We start from the raw sequence: 19,357 nt of genomic DNA, 5'->3' as shown, positions 1-19,357 counted from the left end.
TGCGAGAAGCTCGGGCATCAGGTTTCTTCTGAGAATTATCACAAAGTTCAAAGCCTGGGCATGGTAGCACGGATCTGTAATCCCAAGACTCAAAGGGCTAAGAAACAGGAGAACCAAAGCCAGTGTGGGGTGTGTGTGTGTGTGTGTGTGTGTGTGTGTGTGTGTATACACACACATATACCTAGATGGCATATATTTATATATGTACATGTATATACATATGTACATATATATATAATATTTATTCTCATGTGTATCTTATATGATTATTTTGTTTATGTACATATATACTTAGACATACACACATAATTAAAGGCAGTTTAATTTTGTTGTGTGCACCGGTAATCCCAGCAAGGGGGAGGCAGGCTGAGGTAGAATTATTGTCATGAGTTTGAAGTCACCCTGGGCTGCATAATTAGTAGCAGACCAGCTAGGGATAAAGAGCAAAGCCCTGTCTCAAATAAACACAATTAATTAAATTGAAATATAAAAATAATAATATATTCTCAAACTGCCCGTGATATTGGTAACATACAAGTGAATACACTAAAACCCAGTGAATTGTACCCACAGTGAGCAGATGGGTTGTACAGGGCGTGCCTGATCTCCGTACAGCTGCAAAAGAAAGCAGAGTGGGACAGGCAAGGGTGGGGGGGAGAGAAGGAAGCTCTCTCGTATGCACATGCATTGCTCAGAAAATTTTCCATGTTGTCTCCAAGTTGGCTGACTTCCAGCCCACGGGGTTGTAGGAGGTGAACTCTGCCAGTGTCAGGGTCAGATAAGGTAAAGAATGGAACGGGATGAGCGCTTCAGCTGATGCTGGGTCTGGCCAAGCAGTTTATTTTTCTTACACATCTTAAACATGGTAAACTTTGGGAAAAAGTCTTCACGTGACAATAAAATTTCATGGATGGCTACATCAAAACTCCCTGGCATCTCTATAGCAAAGCACCTGTGCCCTTTAGCTTAGGAATGAGTTCTACTGACGGATAAGCAGTGCTCAGGGATCTGGACCAAGGGATGGAAGAGTTTGTAATAAGCATATAAATGGGTTCCATTAACAGAGAATGCCAAGTACGTGAGCCCTCTGTCATAAGGATGGATTCTATTCACTGAGCGACAAAGCTCTGAATCCGGGCCTAAAAAGTGCTCAGGACTTAGGGGGATTCAGGTGAAGCCTGGCTCCATAGAGTAGCAAAAGATCACTAGGCTGTTGGACAGCATCCACTCTAACCTGCGTGAACAGGCTTCAGTCATTTCTGCATGTTTAAAATTCTGTTTTTTTTTTTTAATGGTTTCTGTAAGCTGTGTCTTCCATATACTAGAAAACACATGTGAGCCTCAAAGGGGTCATACAACCCTCTGGCAACTCCAGAGCACTCTAGTCTGGGCTTGCCTCCAAACTTTCCATAGCTCATCCTCCCTCCTTCGGACCCTCACCCACCCACCCACCAGCTAGCAGAAACATAGCTGTTGTCAGAGACAGAGGGCCCTCAGTGAGTGGTCCTACTGTTTACAGATCTGGCCCTGACCTACAAAATTAGCAGCCTTGAGTTGGTCCCCAGCTCCACCAGGGTGGAGTCTGAACCCCACCCTTTTCCAAGAGCTGGCAGTCCTGCATGGCAGGCTGCCAGGTGCTCATCTTTCCTGCTCACAGCTCAGCTTCTGGTTTGTGCCTCCACACTAAATCTAAAGAGAGTTGTGGGTGTTTTGTTTTGCCTAAAGAAGAGAAGCCAGGCATAGCATCCTTAAAAGAGCCTTCTCCAAGGTCCTCGGGTACCAGAATAGCCAGAGTGTGGGACAGGCATGTGTCCCAAATGGAAAGCCCCATTTTATGTCACAGTTGGAAACACAAACTCACAGACTGGGGGTCTGGAGACCTGCTGCTGCTTTCAGACCTGTGTCCCAAGGGTCCTTGTCACTGTTTACCTCAGGGATCACTGATGGATGGGGAGCTGGAAATGCTGGTATCTGAGTGACTACATGAAGGCACCGGCACCGAACAGTGAAGTAGAGACAATTCTCATGTGAGCAAACTCAGCCCCAGGTGGCGTTGGGACATCTGACCAACAGTCAAGGGGCCAGGTGCCTTTCAGAAATGAAGCCATGGTTGGCTTCCCTCCACATGTCACTCAGAAGCAGCAACAGTTACATCTGAGGAAACAGCATCAGGTGTCACTTCAGAGGGCAGGACAATGTCTTGGTTAAAGTATGGGATCACAGGACATGCCCCGTCACTTACTGTGTCCTAGTGTAAGTTGACTCAACTCCCAAGAGCTCTTCTTGCCTAGTCAGCCAAGTTGGGGCCCCAAGAGCACCCACTCCCTGGTTAATATGAGGAGGAAGAAAGGAATGCAAACCGGGAGGCCAAGGACGTGGCTCACTGTCAGGATCCAGCAGCAGTACGTGCTATTGCTGCCCATCTCAGCAGCAGCAGGAGGCCAAGTGGCAACATTTACAGGGTGAACTATGACATAGGCATGTCCTGAGCCTTTGCATATGCCAATTCCCTCATTCTTCAAAATGTCCCATAAAGACTGACCGTCATCATCCCCGCTTCAAATGAGGAAGAAGCTGGGGCCCAGAGAGGTTGCTTATTTTGCGCAGAGTCACAGAGCATGCTAGTGAGTGGCAGAACCCAGATGTCCTGAATGAAGTGGCAGTGGGGAGGTAGGATACCTTTCCTCTGCTGACACCCACAGAGCTCCAGTGTGGCTAAGGCCTAGGCTGTACCCTGAGAAGGCCGTGAGAGGCAGATGGAGTCCCCAAGTCAGGGAGTCAGATGATACAAACCAAGAAACTTCCACCTAGCAGCAAGCGGCTGAGTGCATTTCCAGAGTTTGCAGCCGACTCTTGGAGACCATGGCGTGTCATTTGGATCGAGAGTAACAAAGCTTCCATTTTGCCCTGGGCCTGGGCTCTGATGGGAAACTACAGGCTCCCTCCGCAGCCGTCTATGGAAACTGGCCTCAGACACTTATTATTCCTGGTAATACCAAATGCCAGGGGCTCCTGCTTTCATTATGAAGGCCCAGAATGCCCTATTCACAGCACATAGAAGGCCCCGCAGAGCATTCAGTCCCCGAGGCCAGCCCTTGCTATGCCAGGGCAGTGCAGACAAGGGATGCCATAGTCTGCATCCTTTCATTCCCAGGATGAACATGGCACTAGGTCTGGGGCCTCCTACCTCCAAACACAAGGATGGCACTCAGTGGCTAGTGATGACCCTTCCTTCAGGGGCTCCATGCCCATCTGAGGAAAGCAGAAACTGAGCTTACAGATGGCCAAGCTCTGCCCCTGCCTTTTTATGCAAGTACCAACTTCATCCATCCAAGGAAATGCCAAAATCCTATCCTGCCAAGAAAAAAGGTAGGCGGGGCCTGCGGGTGAGGGATAGGGCTCGGTCTCGTCTGGCAGAAGGCTTGCCTTGAATGAGTAAAACCCTTGGTTCCCTTCTAGTCCAGGCCCTCTCCTCTCTTTTCCAGGGAACCAGCTGGCTTCTGAACTAGGCTGGGTCAAATGGCAGAGACTGTGAGAACCTGGAAGGTCCCGGAAGGGTGACACTAGGGACAGAATCCTGCCCTTCATCTCAACCCCAGAAGCAGCTCCTAGCCACTGCCTAATCCAACTTTGCCTGGTGACCCCAGTCCCACAACATCATTCTACTGTCTGTGTCACCTAGAGATGGCGACTGTCCCAACGTCTCTGGGAAATCTCTCCCTCATTTGTCTTCTGGGCTCTCTATGAGCCATGTAGCCAACTCCTCACATTAAAATCCTAGATCCAGTATTTGGGTCATTTGTATTTTCTGGTTAGACTCAGACCAACCCAGTCCTTATCATAACTGGTCATTCCTTGACAATTTGTACAGTTCTTAATTCTTGTCCACACCCAGTGTGAGCTTCACGGAGTGGGAACTTTATCTATAGTATACATTATGATATCTCCAGTCCCAGTGAAGTGCTCGGCAAACAGTGAGGCACGTCAACAAAAAAATGAAAACAAGTAAAACTGGTGTTTTACCTAAATCCTCAAATTTGTGAAGAGGGAAATGCTCTGCGGGGTGGTGTGTGTTTGCCACCACGGCAGCAGGGCAGTTCGGAAGATGGTTCAGTCGGTCAAGTGCCACTACACAGTCTTGAAGTCCCAACCTCTGTCCCCAGGACCCATGAAAACAGCTGGGCCTGGTGTTGTGTTTATAATCCCAGTACATGGGAGGCAGAGACAGGCAGGTTCCTGGAGTTCAGTAGTCAGCCTGGCTAACTTAATCAGAGAGCTCCGGGTTCCAGTAAGAGACCCCCCAAAATGAGGTGGGGGCTGGAGAGATGTTCTAGCAGCTAAAAGCCTTGGATTGCCTCTTCCAAAGGCCTTGACTCAAGCAGTACACAGCCACCTGTAACTCCAGATCCAAGGGAGCCAATGCCTTCTTCTGGCCTTCTTAACACAGCATACACACACACACACACACACACACACACACACACACACAGAGAGGGGGGGTGCTGAAGAAGTGGTTCAGCAGTTCCAAGTGCATACTGCTCTTCCAGAGGACCCAAACCCCCTTCAGGGGGCTCACAGCTGCCAGGGGATCCGTCAGGTTTCTCATGCATCTGCACTCATACATGTACATACCTACACATAGACACACATGCCTACACATAATTTAAAATGGAAATAAAATAAATACTTTAAAACAGGATAGCCAGTTTCTGAGGACCAACAGCTGAGGTTGACTTCCAGCCTCCACGTGTAGGTACACACACGTGCATGTGCACCCCCACACATGTATGTGCTTACATGCACACGAATGTGCACAAGCACACACACAAACAGCACAACCCTGGCTTTTGATCTTTTCAAGCAGGCAAAGGCAGCAAGGCCCTCTTCAATAAATACCTAGGGAGCTAGGTGGCCTTGGATAAAAGAAAACCAGAAGTCCCAGGACCACGTCAGCTCCCTCAGGTCTCACAACTATACACACACACACACACACACACACACACACACAGAAGCCGGTCATGGGAACAAACCTTTTTGCTGTCTCCACAGACTTCTGCTCTGCAAGCTCCTTCTGTAGCTCCCTCTCCTTGGCTTCCTTCTGTCCGATGGGACAGTCCTCGGGGACAGTAAACAGGGACATGACATCTTTGCTGTCCTCTTCTCGGAGCACCTTAGCAAACACCTTCTCCGCCAACAGCCGGACATGTTCGTCCAAATCGGACATGTTCAACTTGGGGAACTGGCGCGGCATCTCGGCTGACAAAGAAAGAACAAAGGTGAGCCTTCCTGGCTTTGTGGATGTCCTGAGTCCCCAGGGTAAGGAACAAAAGGCCCGTGACCTGAGGCCTGGTCCTTGGTCAGCTGTGGATGTGGTGATGGATTCCCAGAGCAAGCCCAGCAGACCAGATTTCACAATTAGCTTAAGTAACTGGGTGTGAAGCGCACAGGGCGGCTCACATTTCATAAGCAGCGAATGCTCAGAAGTCAAAGAACGAACTGATCGTGGAGGCTCTTCCGTTTCTCCAAGGGGGGATGGGCGGCCCCACCCTCCTAACTTACAAAATTGAGAGGGTCAGGAGAAGGCTCTGAACAACCCTTCTCCAAACTTCAAGAAGCCAACAGCACCCTCCCCCCCCCCCCTGCACCAGTTCATCCTGCTCCTCCAAGAGGGAAGATCCACCTCAGAGCTAGCAGTGAGCTTTGGTCCAATGAGATAACAGCAGAGCCTTGGGAAATCCAGCACTCTTTATGCAAGGAATGAGGCTTTGTGCTGAAAAGCAGGCCTCTGAAACCAAGATCCTAAGGCCCCTCCCAACCTTCCAGAACTATCTAACAGGACACAGCAAATGCATTAAGGGCTTTGAACAGTAACAATCTTAGCTGAAAACACATGTTCTTTAAGATGCTCTCTCCATCCTTCTCTCTTTACATGGAAGGTTCTTATCACCTGCTGGCCCCTTCCCTTCCTCCCTCCTCCATGTCCTGATCACATGTGCTGAGTGACTACACCTGGGCCACAGTCCAATGCCTTCTGCAGGAGTGGGGAGGGGCAAGGCTGGGGTGGGGTGGGGGTGGGGGTGGGGATTCCTCTCCCCCACCCCCAACCTAGTACCAGTTCCTTTAAGGCAGTTTCAAGAGACAGTGGTTTTGTTGGTCAGGGCAGACAAAGGTGCGATGGGCCTTGCTGCTGTCTGTCAAGGACAGGAAGCAATTACAGGGGCGAGGCTCATTAGGCCATCTTGGATCAGTCACTCTTAGTCCTTCCATCTGTGGGATGGAAGGATGGTGTAAATGGTCTCTAAGGCCCTCTTATTGTAAGTGGCATCATTCTAGGTGGTAGAGACATTTCCTGTGCCCGAGGTTCAGCGTACTGGCTTCTCTGTGGCATGTGGGGCTAATTCATGACACACACAGGACAGGAAAAAGCAGGCTGGTAATGGGTAGTTGGAGCCATGTCTGTGGTCTTGACTCTGAAACCAAATCCCTCTCTCCCCCACACCCCAGAGATGTGCCTTTCCTGGGCTTCTCACTCCAAGGAAGATAAGAGGGAAAGGGTGAGGAAAGACTGCCTCAGTGCCCACTGAGAGGGTCCAGGGAACAGAGAGGGACAACACTCAGCCAGGAACAAGCAGAAGCCTGGTCCTCACAGGGAGGGAGAGGAGCAAAGCTGGCTGTGTGAGAGGCTGGGTACTGTCATGACAAGCAGAGGCTCAGGAGGAAGGTGACAGTGGGGGGGGGGGGGGGCAGGATGGTACAGAGAACCAGGCTCCAAAGGTAAATGGGAACAGAGTAGGACCCTGTCCCCAATCCCCAGTCCATTGGCCCAGTGTCATCATTTCTCAGAAGTGGACACAGAGAGACCCAGGCAAAGAGCAGCAGATGCAGGACTGTTGGACCAACCAAGCCTTCCTTAAATCACAAGAAAATAATATGAACCAAGGAAACTGTGGAGATATCTCTCTGCATTGTTTATACAAAGACCTTTTAAATGTCAAAATTGGACACACACTTGAGAAAGACTGCTAAGCAGCAAACAAAACAGTAGGGGGATGGTGCAGCCATAGTTTTAAAATCATGTGAAATAATAGATAATGAAGAATTAATACATGCTGGGTGGTAGTGGTGCATGCCTTTAATCCTGGTGTTCAGGATTCAGATACAGGAAGTTCTCTGTGAGTTCAAGACCAGCTTGGTCTACAGAGAGAGTTCTAGGACAGCCAGAGCTACGCACAGGAAAACCCTGTCTGAAAAAAACAAACTCAGAATTAACACACAGAGCTGTGCTGTGTTTTGGTTACACTGATATAAAAAGGCATCCTCTTATGACCAATGCCATGGGAGGGCTACACTCTCAAAATGACCAGATGACACGGATAGCTGTTTTGGTTTGTGTTGTCTTGGGGTTTGTTATGACAGAATCTTGCTATGCAGCCCAAACTAACCTGATATTCATTCTAGTCCAAGCAAGCCTTAAATGCATAGCGGTCCTTCTGCCTTAGCTTCCTGAGTTCTGAGATCATAATATCTAAGCTGCTATACCCACTTGGAATATCTAATTTTAATAATTAATGCTGCTCTAATTTCATTTTCTATTTTCATTTTGTTTTTTGAGACAGGGTCTCACTGTGTAGCCTTGGCTGGCCTGGAGCTCGCTCTGTAGACCAGGCTGGTTCACTCACAGAGATCTGCCTGCCTCTGCCTCCTGAGTGCTGGATCAAAGATGTGCATCACCAAGCCTGGCTAATTTCAGTTTTTAAGATACTAAGATAATAGAAATAAAATGGGTGGGCTTAAAACTTAATGAGAAGAATTTTAAGTCGAGATTTTCCTCCAGGGTTTGACTGCTGGACCCTCTCCTGCCTGACCCCCATAGAAAGATTCCTGCTCGGAGGGGTTTGTATCACTGGGACCCTTTCTGCCTAACTCCTTTCCTGCACGGAAGCCACCCCTTCCACCCAATACATGCATATAACCTGAGCCAGACACGCAACTCTGGATGCCCTCGGGAAGAGGCGTTTAGGACAGCCCTTACGTCCAAGGCTTCTTATACCACAGCTCACCATCTCTGTCCCTGAAGCTCTATTAGTCAAGTCAGCCACACTTACTCTTCATAGTGCCTCTTCTTAACACACGGTCCTCCCCCTTTCTCCTTATCTTGACCCTGCCTTCCTCAAACTGGGCCCCACAAGAAGCTGATGCCTGCTCCTGGTTACGCAGAGGCTGATAGTAGTGACGGAGACACTGCGTTCCCCCCAGGCTCCTGAGAGACTCCAGGATCACAGAATGGTGCTTCCCAGTAGAACCCTTTCCTTCTTTCTCTTTTAAATTTTTTATCAGTGTAAATTCATTGTATGAAATAACAGGTTTTATTATGTCATTTTCATACATGCACAAGATGTACTTTAGTCTTTTTTCACACACATACACACACACACACACACACACACAGTCTCTTCCCTCCTATCCACGCTCCACCCCCAAAAAGACCCTTTCCTTTTCAAAACTTCCAAGAATCAGCTAAAGATTACAATGGGTTTCCCACCCAACTGGTGAGGACTTTCCAGGTTTTCATGTGGTCCCAGTCACACAAATGGACCTATGAGCAAATGGACCTCCATGGGCCTCGAACACTGCAGCACCTCTGCTGCCTTCTGGCCATCCTCCACAGACACTCTGCCATCCCTCCCCTCTCAAGCCATTAGCACCTGCCAGGCCAGTCTTGCCAGGGAAAGCCTACTCACTGCAGATGCCAAGCAGAGTTCAGCCCCAGCTGCCCCATCATGCCTGGCTTTCAACCATTTGCCAACTGAAGCCAGCAGACTTGTAAGGCTTAACTGTGAACTGGCCAGCATCAGTCAGCTAATGATAACAGCTTATCTTGTTACATATAACACCCTCTAGTGAGTGTAAACACATTGTTCCACAGTTACAAAGAGCTAAAATGCCCCCAATTTCAACAAACAGCAACTTTGCACAGCACAAAGGAAGCCCGGTGCCACCAAAATCCTGCCTTACACTAACAAACCTGTTCCCTCCTCCGGCCAGAACCTAGATGCAGAACCCATGGCACAGACCTGAGCCTGGCGCCTCCATAAATGATCCTGAGGATGCCACACAGGATCCTGTGCTGCCCGGAGCTGAGTCAGAGCAGGAGCAGCTAGCTGAGTCCTGCCTGCTGCCGCTGGGGTGGGAGGTCTCTGCTTTGCATATCTGGGAGCAGGAAAAGTCTGGGCTGGAAATTCTCCTGCGAATACGAAATGCAAGTGGAAAATTTCCAAAAGGCCCTAAAGGCCTCAGGTACTGCCAGTTATCCAAGGCAAAATGGATACAGGATCCTGAACACCACGTCCTGGCCCCGCTCCCAGCCTTCACCAGAAGAAATGAAAGCAGCCAGCACCGCTGCCCTCCTGGGCAACCACACAAGATAAGCTGCCCTTCCTCCAACACCCAGGCTCCTCTGAAAGCTGAGGAGGGACAGACGGATGATGATAGCATCAGTTTGGCTGCTTCCAGTATGAACCCCATTTTAGGATTGATTGGGGCCATAGGTCTCACCTCATTAAGGGGATTCATCTACAGTAGGGACTCAGAAGCCCCCTCATGCAAAACAACCCTCCCGAAGGCTCCCCACAAGTCAACAAGGAACCCAGAGCCCAACACTACTTCCTCCTTCCCCTCCCCCCCAAAAAGAGGAAAGGACTATGAAGTGCTTCCTCCTTGTCTAGGAAGGAACAGAGCCCAGAATAAGGGGCGGCCTCAGCTCTGAGGCGCTGGCTGAAGGGCAGGCAGCTGAGACGAAGCCTTTCCCTACTCTTCCCTTTCTTCCCTAAAAGAACCGTGATGGTACACTATCCATCGCCCAGAGGCAGAGGCAGGTGAATCTCTGACTTGAGGCCAGTCTGGTCTACAGAGAGAGTTCCAGAACAGCCAGGGCTACACAGAGAAACATGACTCAAAGAAATAAAAAGAAAAATAAAAAAAGAAAGAAAAATGAAGATGAAGAAGAGGTTCACTCACTCACACTCATACACACACACACACACACACACGTGACTGCATACAAATGTATGCACAACACACTCACAGACAGGACAGACAAGCACCCCACACCTGGCCCACCCAAGCTCACCCCTGCCCTCCCTTCTTGCCACTACTCACAGTAACTTCCCAAAGTGCACACTGGATTCTATCACTGTGCTTTCTGAAGTGGCCCACAGAGGACAACACAGACACAAAGCTCAGCCCGTTAGGAGAATGGGGAGATTCTGGGGAGACACGCAGCCTTCCAGTGACTTCAACAAACTGTGTGGCTCTAGGAAATTCCCCTGAGTGGGATGGCTATTTCTAGTGCTGTTGAAATCCTGAGGAGAGGAGTCCAGGGAGGACAGGTCAGTTGTTTACCAGGAGGCTAGCTGTAGCCCTGTCTTGGACCTGAGTCACCTCCTCGTGCCCAGTCGAGAGGTTGTGCCTTGCTGTGCCCACACTGTAACTCCTGTGAGCCTAGAGCAGGATTACAGAGCTGACACGTGACCCACTGCTGGGCTTCAGCAACCCTGAGATTACAGTCCACCTGTCCACACAACTGTCTCATAAACAGTACAGTCAGCAGGCCACACACAACCTGGAAGGAGGGCAATGTTTATTCATTAAATAATTCAAAATGCTTACAGCATGGGAGAAGGGGAAGCCAAGCCCTTAAAATTGTTCTGTCAAGGGGCTGAAGAGATGGCTCAATGGTTAAGAGTGATTCTTGCTCTTCCAGAGAACCTCAGTTCACCCCCAGCATGTATATTAAGCAACCACTTATAACTCTGACACCCTTAGACAGACAGACAGACAGACAGACAGACAGACAGACACACACACACACACACACACACAGACAGACAGACACACACACATACACACACACATACACACACACATACATACAAATTTGTCCTGTCAAAAGACAATTAGAACAAATCACTCTCACTCCTGGCATTTGGGGAAGGGGATGGTATGTGGGAGAAGTGATCAGAGAGCATCCTGGATCATGGCTCAAAGTCCAACACATTCCGGTCATTTTATCCTCCAACTTTAATGGGATTCTAGGTGGCCTTGGTCTAAACAAAGTGCAGTCTGTAGACTCCAAAAGGGAAGATCTGGAAACACTGTCTTCTCTTACAGGGATTTCCACACAGTTTCTACTAGCATAGCCATGAGAGAAGTCTTGCAATAAAGAAAGATACTTAGCACACTTCACTGGCAATCCCACCATGGGAAAAAATACCTATTAATATCCCGTGTCATCAGAGCTGGGAAACGCCTTCCACTAGGTCTGCAGTTTCCATTTTAGAGAAAGCTGCCATCCTGAGGCCAAGATAAAGGTGTGGGGCCAACTCCACCAGGTCTAGACAGAGCATGGAGGCAGCTCTGCTCTGTTGACAAGGGAGGAACAATGGCTGAGGGTCCCATTGAGCTAAATGGACAGGGACAGCTCTGTCTCAGGAGGACCAGTAATGTTCAGGACCACAGTTTACCTTGAGACTGGCATACTGCTCTTCTCTGTGGCCCACATGCCTCACTGGACTGAGGAGTGCTCATCCCATGCTTAAAGCCTCAGTTCCCTGGGGTGGGGGTGGGGGAGGATTGTGGTGTGTGTGTGTGTTGTACAAGTAGCATGTGTATTCACCGGAACATGTGTGGCCAGAGGTTGATGTCAGTTCCCTCAGTTGCTCTCCACCTTATCTTTCTAAGAGAAGATCTCTTTACTAAGCTGGTCTCTATTCAGCTAGCTTGGCCAGGAGGCCCCAGGATCAGCCTGTCTCATCCACCTAGTGCTGGGGGTTCCTGGAGAACACTGACACACCCACTTCCTCTGTGCATTCTAGGACTCTGAACTGAGGTCTTCAACCTTGAGCAGCAAGCACTTTACCCACTGAACCAACTCCCCAGCTTCCCCATGTCCTTCCCAAACCCTCCTGAGTGGATTTCGGGATGACCTATGATAACAAGACGGGAGGCCTGTATCTCCTACTCCAGAGACCAGGGCGTGTTCGTTTTTATCACTTAATTGTCTGTGTCTGGCATGAAAAGCTGGAATCAAATTATGTCTCATCATGAAACACACCACTCTACTCTCTAAAGGCAAGGCACAGGCTTGCCCAGAGGGGCCCATTTCCTTCTCATTTCTGAGATGTGTGTGACAAGAGTTGGGCACCTGGTAAATATCACGTCCGCACACATCACCTATCTTATTTGTGATTATACCACAGTGCTAAGTACCCAGTACACACACACACACACACACACACACATGTTGAATAGATATTTACATAAGATAACAGAGGAGGGAATGGTCTAAGCAGAGGCCATCTCCTTGTGGTGATCTCGAGAGTCAGCCATGTGTATGGTTAAGCACATAGACTCAAGCCAGACTACCTGGCTTTGAATCCTGTTCCACCACTTATTTATATGGCCTTGGGCAGATGATGAAACTTTCCGTGGTTTTTTATTCCCTATAAAAGAAGAGTAATGGAAATGGCAATGCCATGAGATGCCATGATTAGTCAGGCAGCACATGAGAGTTGTTTAGACTCATCCCTAGCTCAGCATATGTTCTTTGTAGGTATTAGCTGTCAGCATCACTATCTTCTTCATCATTCTGACATCAGATACAAGAGAATCCAGCAGGGAAAACGAATGTGAAGTTTCATCCAGACACTGACTCCTTTTATTTGACATTTATCAAACACCATGGTGGAGCTGGTACTCTCCCAAGTTCCTATGTGGTACAGGGAGACAGAAGCCATATTTAAATGTGAAGCTGCATGGGGGGGGGGGGTCATTTCCTCTATAGTTTGCTTCTTCCTAGGGACTGTGCACATCCTGGACTCCAGCCATCAATCAGCCTGCACCCTCATCAGCTCCTCATACTGTGGATTAAAAGGCAGAGCCATTGTCTCTTCTAGAACTGCAGACAGCACATGGAGGAAATAGGGATTAATATACTTGACAACAGAAACAGGCCACTGAATTGCTTTGGGAAAGAAAAGTATATTCCAACTTAATTCTAAGCCTACATTTCACCTGCCCAAGATACTGCCAAGATCTGGGATTGACTCAGAGGCCATCTGAAGAGGGACTCAGCAAGAGTAAGAACAGGAAAAGCAAACCTTTTATCTCAAAGAACACAATGCTGGTGAGAGCCAGTCCGCCTGTATTCAGGATTTCAGGTTTGAGGCTGGGCTAAGGATGGATAGGCCTGAAAGGTTAGAGTCTCACACCAGCCCACCTAGAGAGGACCAGGTACTACCAGCCTCTTCAGAGCAAGCCAAGTCCCTCCAAGTTGCAACCTGGACAGGCGGACTCCCCCAGTCTGCAGTCAACACTTCCTCTGAGGTGAAGGTGATGATGGAGCTGGAACAGACAGAGGCTCCACGGCTGCCTGCAACTTGGCATTGACTCTTTGTACCTAGGGTACAAAGCATGTCTTCTTAAAGAGGTCCCTGCTCAGCCCACAACTGCTCAGGACCATACTGGGCATACTGCTGTCAGCTTTACTCCAGTAACTTTGCTTATTTCTCACCAGCCACATGCAGTTTGGGGACACTCCCGTTAGAAAACATCTACTAAGGGGCCTCTCAAACTTGCATCACAGGCCTCTGCCAGCCTAGACCAGCCATTAGCAGATCTGCTCTTAAAGCAGCTGCAGGAAGTTCAAGGGCGGAACCAACCTACTACAGCACAAGGGTGTACTCCCAGTGACTTGCCCAGTGACAGGAGGTAAGAAAGGGGTCCTCAAACGGACTCATCATCTGGTCCATACCTCTGCCTCCACCTAGAAGTTCACCCCAGCCCAACACACCCAGTGAGGCTCAGGCACCTAGAAACTTGTCCAGGAGCTCAAAAGCTAGCATGCCCGGTTCCTTTAATTTCCCTAAATCTTGAGATTTTTCTCTAAGCCAGGAACCAGAGGTGCTGCAGGCTCACCAGAGGCCAGGACCCAGGCCACCGCTGGGTAGGGACGGGGAACAGGCTCTGGAGGTGGGAGCTGCGGAGGTTCTGGTCTCTGAGCACAGAGGGGACTGGGCACAGAGCGCCGGCCCAAGGTCAGCGGCGCAGCATCGCGCGCACTCACCGGATTCGGAGGGCAGGGCCATGGGGGCCGGCTGCCGGGCTGGAGCGCAGGTGCCGCGCCGGGCAGGGCGCACAGGGCAGCGGCAGCAGCGCACTGACGCCTGCGCGGCCCGGTACGTGGAGCTGGACCCGACCAGGCCGCGCTTGCAGCCCGTGCCCGCCCCGCAGGAGCCCGCGACTGGTGGGGACCAGGCTGAGCGCTGTGCGGCAGGGCCCGGTGGCGGGGCAGAGAGCCTGTGCAGCGGGATCGCGCACTACCTGGAGGACCCGAAGCTACCCGAGGCGCTGGGCCGCGCTGCCAGCAGGAAACCTAAGCACCCGGGCGCGGCAGCCTCCCTGTCCTCGGCCGGAAGCGAGTCCGGCTCCACCCGGGCTCCGTGGGGCCGCGACACTGTCCCGGGTCAGATGCCAGCAGGGATACCCGCTCTGAGCCTCCCTACCACCAATCTAGCTGCTGCGCCTCGAGGTGTTTGCCCACCTCCTCCTCCCCTCCCAACCAGGACTTTCCCCAAAAAACGAGATTCTAGAGGCATGGTTCCCTCCACGACACTTACTCTTGGTAGCTAAACCGACCAGCAAGCGTTGGTTTTCTCCAGGTGTTGGACCGGTCCCTTGAATCACCTTCCCGCCCCTCCCAACACACACGGGCGCGCGCGTGTACACACACACACACACACACACACACACACACACACACACACACACACACACACACACACACACTTCCTTGCTTCCCAGCCTTCTGCGGTCTAGTTTCTATGCCAGCCCCTCAAAGTCCGGAATGACCTCTGAGTTGCCAAGGCCAGCGGGAGCTTTCTGTGCACCCTTGCTCACCTCTTCCCAGCACTGCAGCCTGCTGACCACGCCTTCCTTCCTGGAACACAGCTCCCAAAGTTAGCACTGGGTGTCTGCCGCCGCTGGCTTCCACAGACTTCCACAGAGTGACCGGTTTCTTAGCCTCCATGGCCTGGTTTTCCATTATGCTGCTCCTGCTCCGAGGAGTCTCGGGATGCCAGCTCCCTGGATCATTTCTGGAGCTAACTCAGAGAATCCAGGCCCATCCAGGTGGTTTTAATGGCCTCCTGCCTGCTGATAAGCTAGTAAACTCTTAGGCCCAGAATACTCTAGAGCGGCAGGTGCATCTCAACCAGAGATTCCTAGGCCCAACTCCTAATTGCCTGCTGGTGGTTTTAGTCTTGACCAGTGACCTCACCCAAGCACCCCCACTTTAAGCCACACTGGGGAGCCACCTTTTGACTTGTGCCTCTTTCACAGAGTTACTGCTACTGTGAGTTTTCATTCACTTCACAGCTGTCTCATTTAAGCACCAAATTTTATTCTTTCTACTTCATAGCCTGATGCTTGCAATCTACATATTTATCAATGATACTCACATGACTGCTAATATACATTACATAGCACACTTAAAATGTTAAAGATGTGATAAAAATGAAGCAATAATTTAAAAATACGACAGGATCTCACTATGCAGCCCTGGCTCACCTGGATTTTGCTATATGGACCCTCCTTCTGCCTCCAGACTGCTGGGATTAAAGGCACATACCATCAACCCAGAAAATTATTTTCCTTTTAATGAATAGTATGCTGCATCTTTTTCTTCTTGCTTTAAAGTTGCCCATGATCGGCTTGGTGAAAGAACCGTGATTAAACTAGTTTGCTAGGCCAGGCTTGGTGGTCCATGCCTTTGATCCCAGCACTCAAGCAGCATACAGCTATCTTTGAGTTTGAGACCGGCCTGGTCTACAAAGCAAGTCCAGGACAGCCAGGGCTCTGTTATACAAAGAAACCCTGTCTAACAGAAAAACAAACAAACAGAAACAGAAACAAAAAGCTAGCTAGTTTGCTGAACCTTAATTTTTTTTAGATTTATTTATGTGCATGAACCTTTTGTTCCCATATATGTCTGTGCATACCTGTGTATTTGGTGCATGAGGAAGTCAAAAGAGGGCATTGTCTCCCCTAGAACTGGAGTTATGAGTGTTATACGTCACCGAGTAGATTCTGGGAATGGAACTTGGATCTTCTGCAAGAACAAGTACTCTTGACTGCTGAGCCATCTCTCCAGGACTCTGGCTGTTGTTATTTGTTTCCTAAGAAGATAGATACCCAAAGATAAACAGAACTCTGTCTCTGCACTTATTAAATTATAATTCTGCTCAAATAGCACCTCCCAATTCTGTAAATGTGAAGGGTCACAGGAAAATGATTTTGTCTGAAATCAATGTTCTCAGTGAGTATTTCGTCAACTATCCTTGCAATTATTTTTAAAATATGTGACATTTTAAATTTGAGATAGTGAATCTGTAAGATTATAAAAAGTATGCTTCTGATGTAGACATCCCTGGTCTAGACTGTCACCTGAAGCCATGTTGACATCTGAGAGCTGTGCAGAGCTGGCCCTGTTTCTCATCAGATGCAGCAACTGGAAGAGCTGGCCCTACCCCTCGCCTGGGCAAAAAGCTGACCAACTCAGCTTCCATCCAGGCCCAGACCCAGTACTTTGAGTTGGCCCACCCCAACATCTACCCCATCTATGAACTGCTAGAACATGTGAAGGGGCCAGTCCTACAGATCCAAAGCTGCAGGATCTCTAAAACACAGGGCCTCAACATAGTATCCAAGAGGAGTCCAGGTGAGGAGCCAGTATCTATAGTGTAGCAGAAGCCAGAGACCTTGAACCAGATCATTTGCAAGTAAAGATGGTGGGCAAAAAGATACAATGTGGTACCCAGTGTGACACATCACAGCTTCCACAGCAAGATGGTTTCTCTTTGTTTGGCTGGTTGGTTTGGTTGTATTCTTTGGGCCAAGTGCAAGGGCAGATATGGAGGGACAGGGAAATAAGTGGGATTGGGGTGCATGGTGTGAAGCCCACAAAGAATCAATAAAAAGTTTGTGGTTTTTTAAGTATGCTTTCAGACACACTTTCAGCAAGCTCCAGCTTCAGTGGTGAGTGTCTCACAAATGAAGGTGGGAGCCATTGAGGAAGACACTGGAAAACCTCTGGCTTTGACACATACGTGCAGATTGTGACAAAGGGGGAAAGTTGACACGTTTCATTTTTCCATTGAACTTATATAGCAGGAACAGTCCAAATGCCACTTTCTATGGAAATTCCTGTCGTATGATTCATTTATTAAAATATCTCCTTTAAAAAAAAAATCCCCTTTACTTGAAAGACATTGTGTGAGTGTGTGTGTGTGTGTGTGTGTGTGTGTGTATTCCTTCTACATAATAGGATATATATTCCCCTTTGTTAAAAAGACACATCTGTAAATTCCATAGCCATCAAGTTCTTGGCCCTGAGATGGTCACTGAGTTTCTGAGCAGTAGCCAAGATTCCCTGTGTCCCCAGCACTGTGTTATAAAGTGCTGTAAAGCCCCCAGCATGTTTTAGGGGTATTTCTTAATCATGTTACTGACATGCTGTGTCATGTTCTCCCTTCCACTTTATTGTGGCAGCTGGTCAAGAAGAGAGTGAGTGATGGGTCCCAAGCAGCAAGCACTCTTCAGCTGTAAATCAGGCAGGGTCAACGGTGGACTGGCGGGCCTCACCATGAGCTAAGTTGACCACTGTTGTGAACACGTTCTTATTTTAGTAGACAGGATTTCACAAATGTTAGCATCAGGAAGCTTGGCATCTTCTGGGCAATCAGGTTCTCCCAACAATTGTGGACTGCCCTGGATCTGCCCAGGAATGGCTCTTTCAACAGCAAGACATGGAAGGAACAGGGGCTCAGGATTCCTTAACTCCCATGGTAGATTCATAGAATGAAGGTGCCATTCCCTTTACCAGGCTCCTGTGGATATCCCCAATGCAATGGGCATGCAGATGCCCTTGTAAACTAAATGCAGCACAGAACAAAATCATATCCTGAATCTGTTAAATGTATCGGCGGGGAGTAGGACTGGGAAAGGTTATAGGGATGGGCGTAACAGGGAGAAAGAAACATGGTGTACTAATTAGGTTTGTCAACCTGACAGAAACCTAGAAAGAGGGACTTATGATGCCTTCCTTAGACTGGGCTGGAAACAAGTCTAGGGGGCATTTTCTCTATTAATGATTGATGGGAAAGCCTTACCTACTGTGGGTGGTGCTACCCCTGGCTGGTGATCCTGGATGCTATAAGAAGCCAGGCTGAGCAAGTCATAAGAAGCAATCCAATAAGCAACATTCCGCCGGGCAGTGGTGGCACACGCCTTTAATCCCAGCACTGGGGAGGCAGAGGCAGGAGGATTTCTGAGTTCGAGGCCAGCCTGGTCTACAAAGTGAGTTCCAGGACACCCAGGGCTATACAGAGAAACCCTGTCTCGAAAAAAAAAAAAAACAAAACAAACAAACAAAAACAAAAAAGCAACATTCCTTGTAGCCTGTATATCGGCTCCTGTCTCCAAGTTTCTGCCTTGAGTTCCTGCCCTGATTTGTCTGGATGATGAACTACAAACTGTAAACTCTTTCCTACAAAAGTTGCTTTTGGACCTGGCATTTTATCATAGCAACAGAAACCCTAACTAAAACATATGGCAAAGACAACATGAAATATGTTAGCAACTCACACCTGAGCCTATACTGCACAACACAACATGTATTCTAAATTTCTTTATTTGAGTTTTCCCCTATGTTTTCAATGCGTGTTTCAATATAATGTCCTTTATCTGCAACTGTCTTCTCTCTGGGCCAACGCAGTCTCTTTAGCTATGGCAAACAGAGTGGCTGTTTTCTCTAACAAAAACGCCTGACATTTTGCCTTTTATTCTTAAATAAGAGCCCCAAAGAAGATCCCCATGGCTGAGGACAGGGCTCCGTGGTAGAACATGTGTCTAGTATATACAAGGCCTGAATTCTGGGGACTGGGGCGGTAAAGGGAGACGGAAAGTCGCAGGCATCTCCTAGGAACTTGTTAGCTCTGTCACTTTCTCTGAGTCTGCTGTTTATATTATTATCTGTCTCTAGGCCTTTGCTGGGGTCTTTTCAAACCACCCACCCTCTTATGAGGACAGCTTCAACAGAATCAGATCCTATAACCCATCTATCCCCTGCCTGGGAAAGTCATTTGGAAGACCTCCTCCTAGTCTTAAAAGCAGCTGGACCAAGGGTTCCCAAGCTCTCTTCCTTTCCTGCCTGTGTACAATGGGCACCAGACTGTGGGCTGATAGAAGTGCCTATGTGGATTTATTTAGTAAATATTGGCATGAGAAACTTGTTAGATAGATA

General features: G+C 48.9%; 1 protein-coding gene, 1 long non-coding RNA gene and 1 other non-coding gene across 12 annotated transcripts in view; 2 read left to right on the top strand and 1 right to left on the bottom strand.

Moving 5' to 3' along the window:
- Ampd3 (adenosine monophosphate deaminase 3) overlaps window positions 1-15,265 on the bottom strand; it is a 44,620-nt gene extending 29,355 nt beyond the window's left edge. For 2 of the 9 annotated variants that reach the window (XR_378209.4, NM_001372439.1), the window contains exons 1-2: window positions 9,075-9,419; window positions 5,031-5,256 (exon numbers count right to left, since the gene is read on the bottom strand). Coding sequence is in view for 8 of the 9 variants with exons in the window: in NM_001372439.1 (NP_001359368.1) it covers window positions 5,031-5,256; window positions 9,075-9,093 (245 nt within the window). In the remaining variant the exon portion in view is untranslated. Of the gene's footprint in view, window positions 1-5,030; window positions 5,257-8,741; window positions 8,876-9,074; window positions 9,421-9,555; window positions 9,644-10,158; window positions 10,452-14,122; window positions 14,434-14,675; window positions 14,850-14,955 lie in introns of those variants that run through there. The other 7 variants (XM_006507219.4, NM_001276301.1, NM_001372441.1 and 4 more) reach the window with 7 other exon arrangements.
- Gm39069 lies at window positions 2,243-3,787 on the top strand. Its single transcript, XR_869867.2, has 2 exons — window positions 2,243-3,369; window positions 3,486-3,787. It is a non-coding gene; the product is annotated as a predicted gene, 39069 (long non-coding RNA).
- Window positions 13,587-17,260, top strand: B430319F04Rik. Of its 2 annotated transcripts, XR_001778379.2 has the most exons (3): window positions 13,587-13,767; window positions 16,106-16,372; window positions 16,478-17,260. It is a non-coding gene; the product is annotated as an RIKEN cDNA B430319F04 gene (transcript). The 2 variants fall into 2 exon arrangements; XR_001778378.2 differs by having other exon boundaries at window positions 13,606-16,372.
- Window positions 17,261-19,357: the final 2,097 nt, after the last annotated feature.

This window comes from Mus musculus, chromosome 7 (assembly GCF_000001635.26).
Source record: "Mus musculus strain C57BL/6J chromosome 7, GRCm38.p6 C57BL/6J".
Lineage (NCBI taxonomy): Eukaryota > Metazoa > Chordata > Mammalia > Rodentia > Muridae > Mus > Mus musculus.
This window is presented reverse-complemented; position numbering and strand designations above follow the sequence as displayed.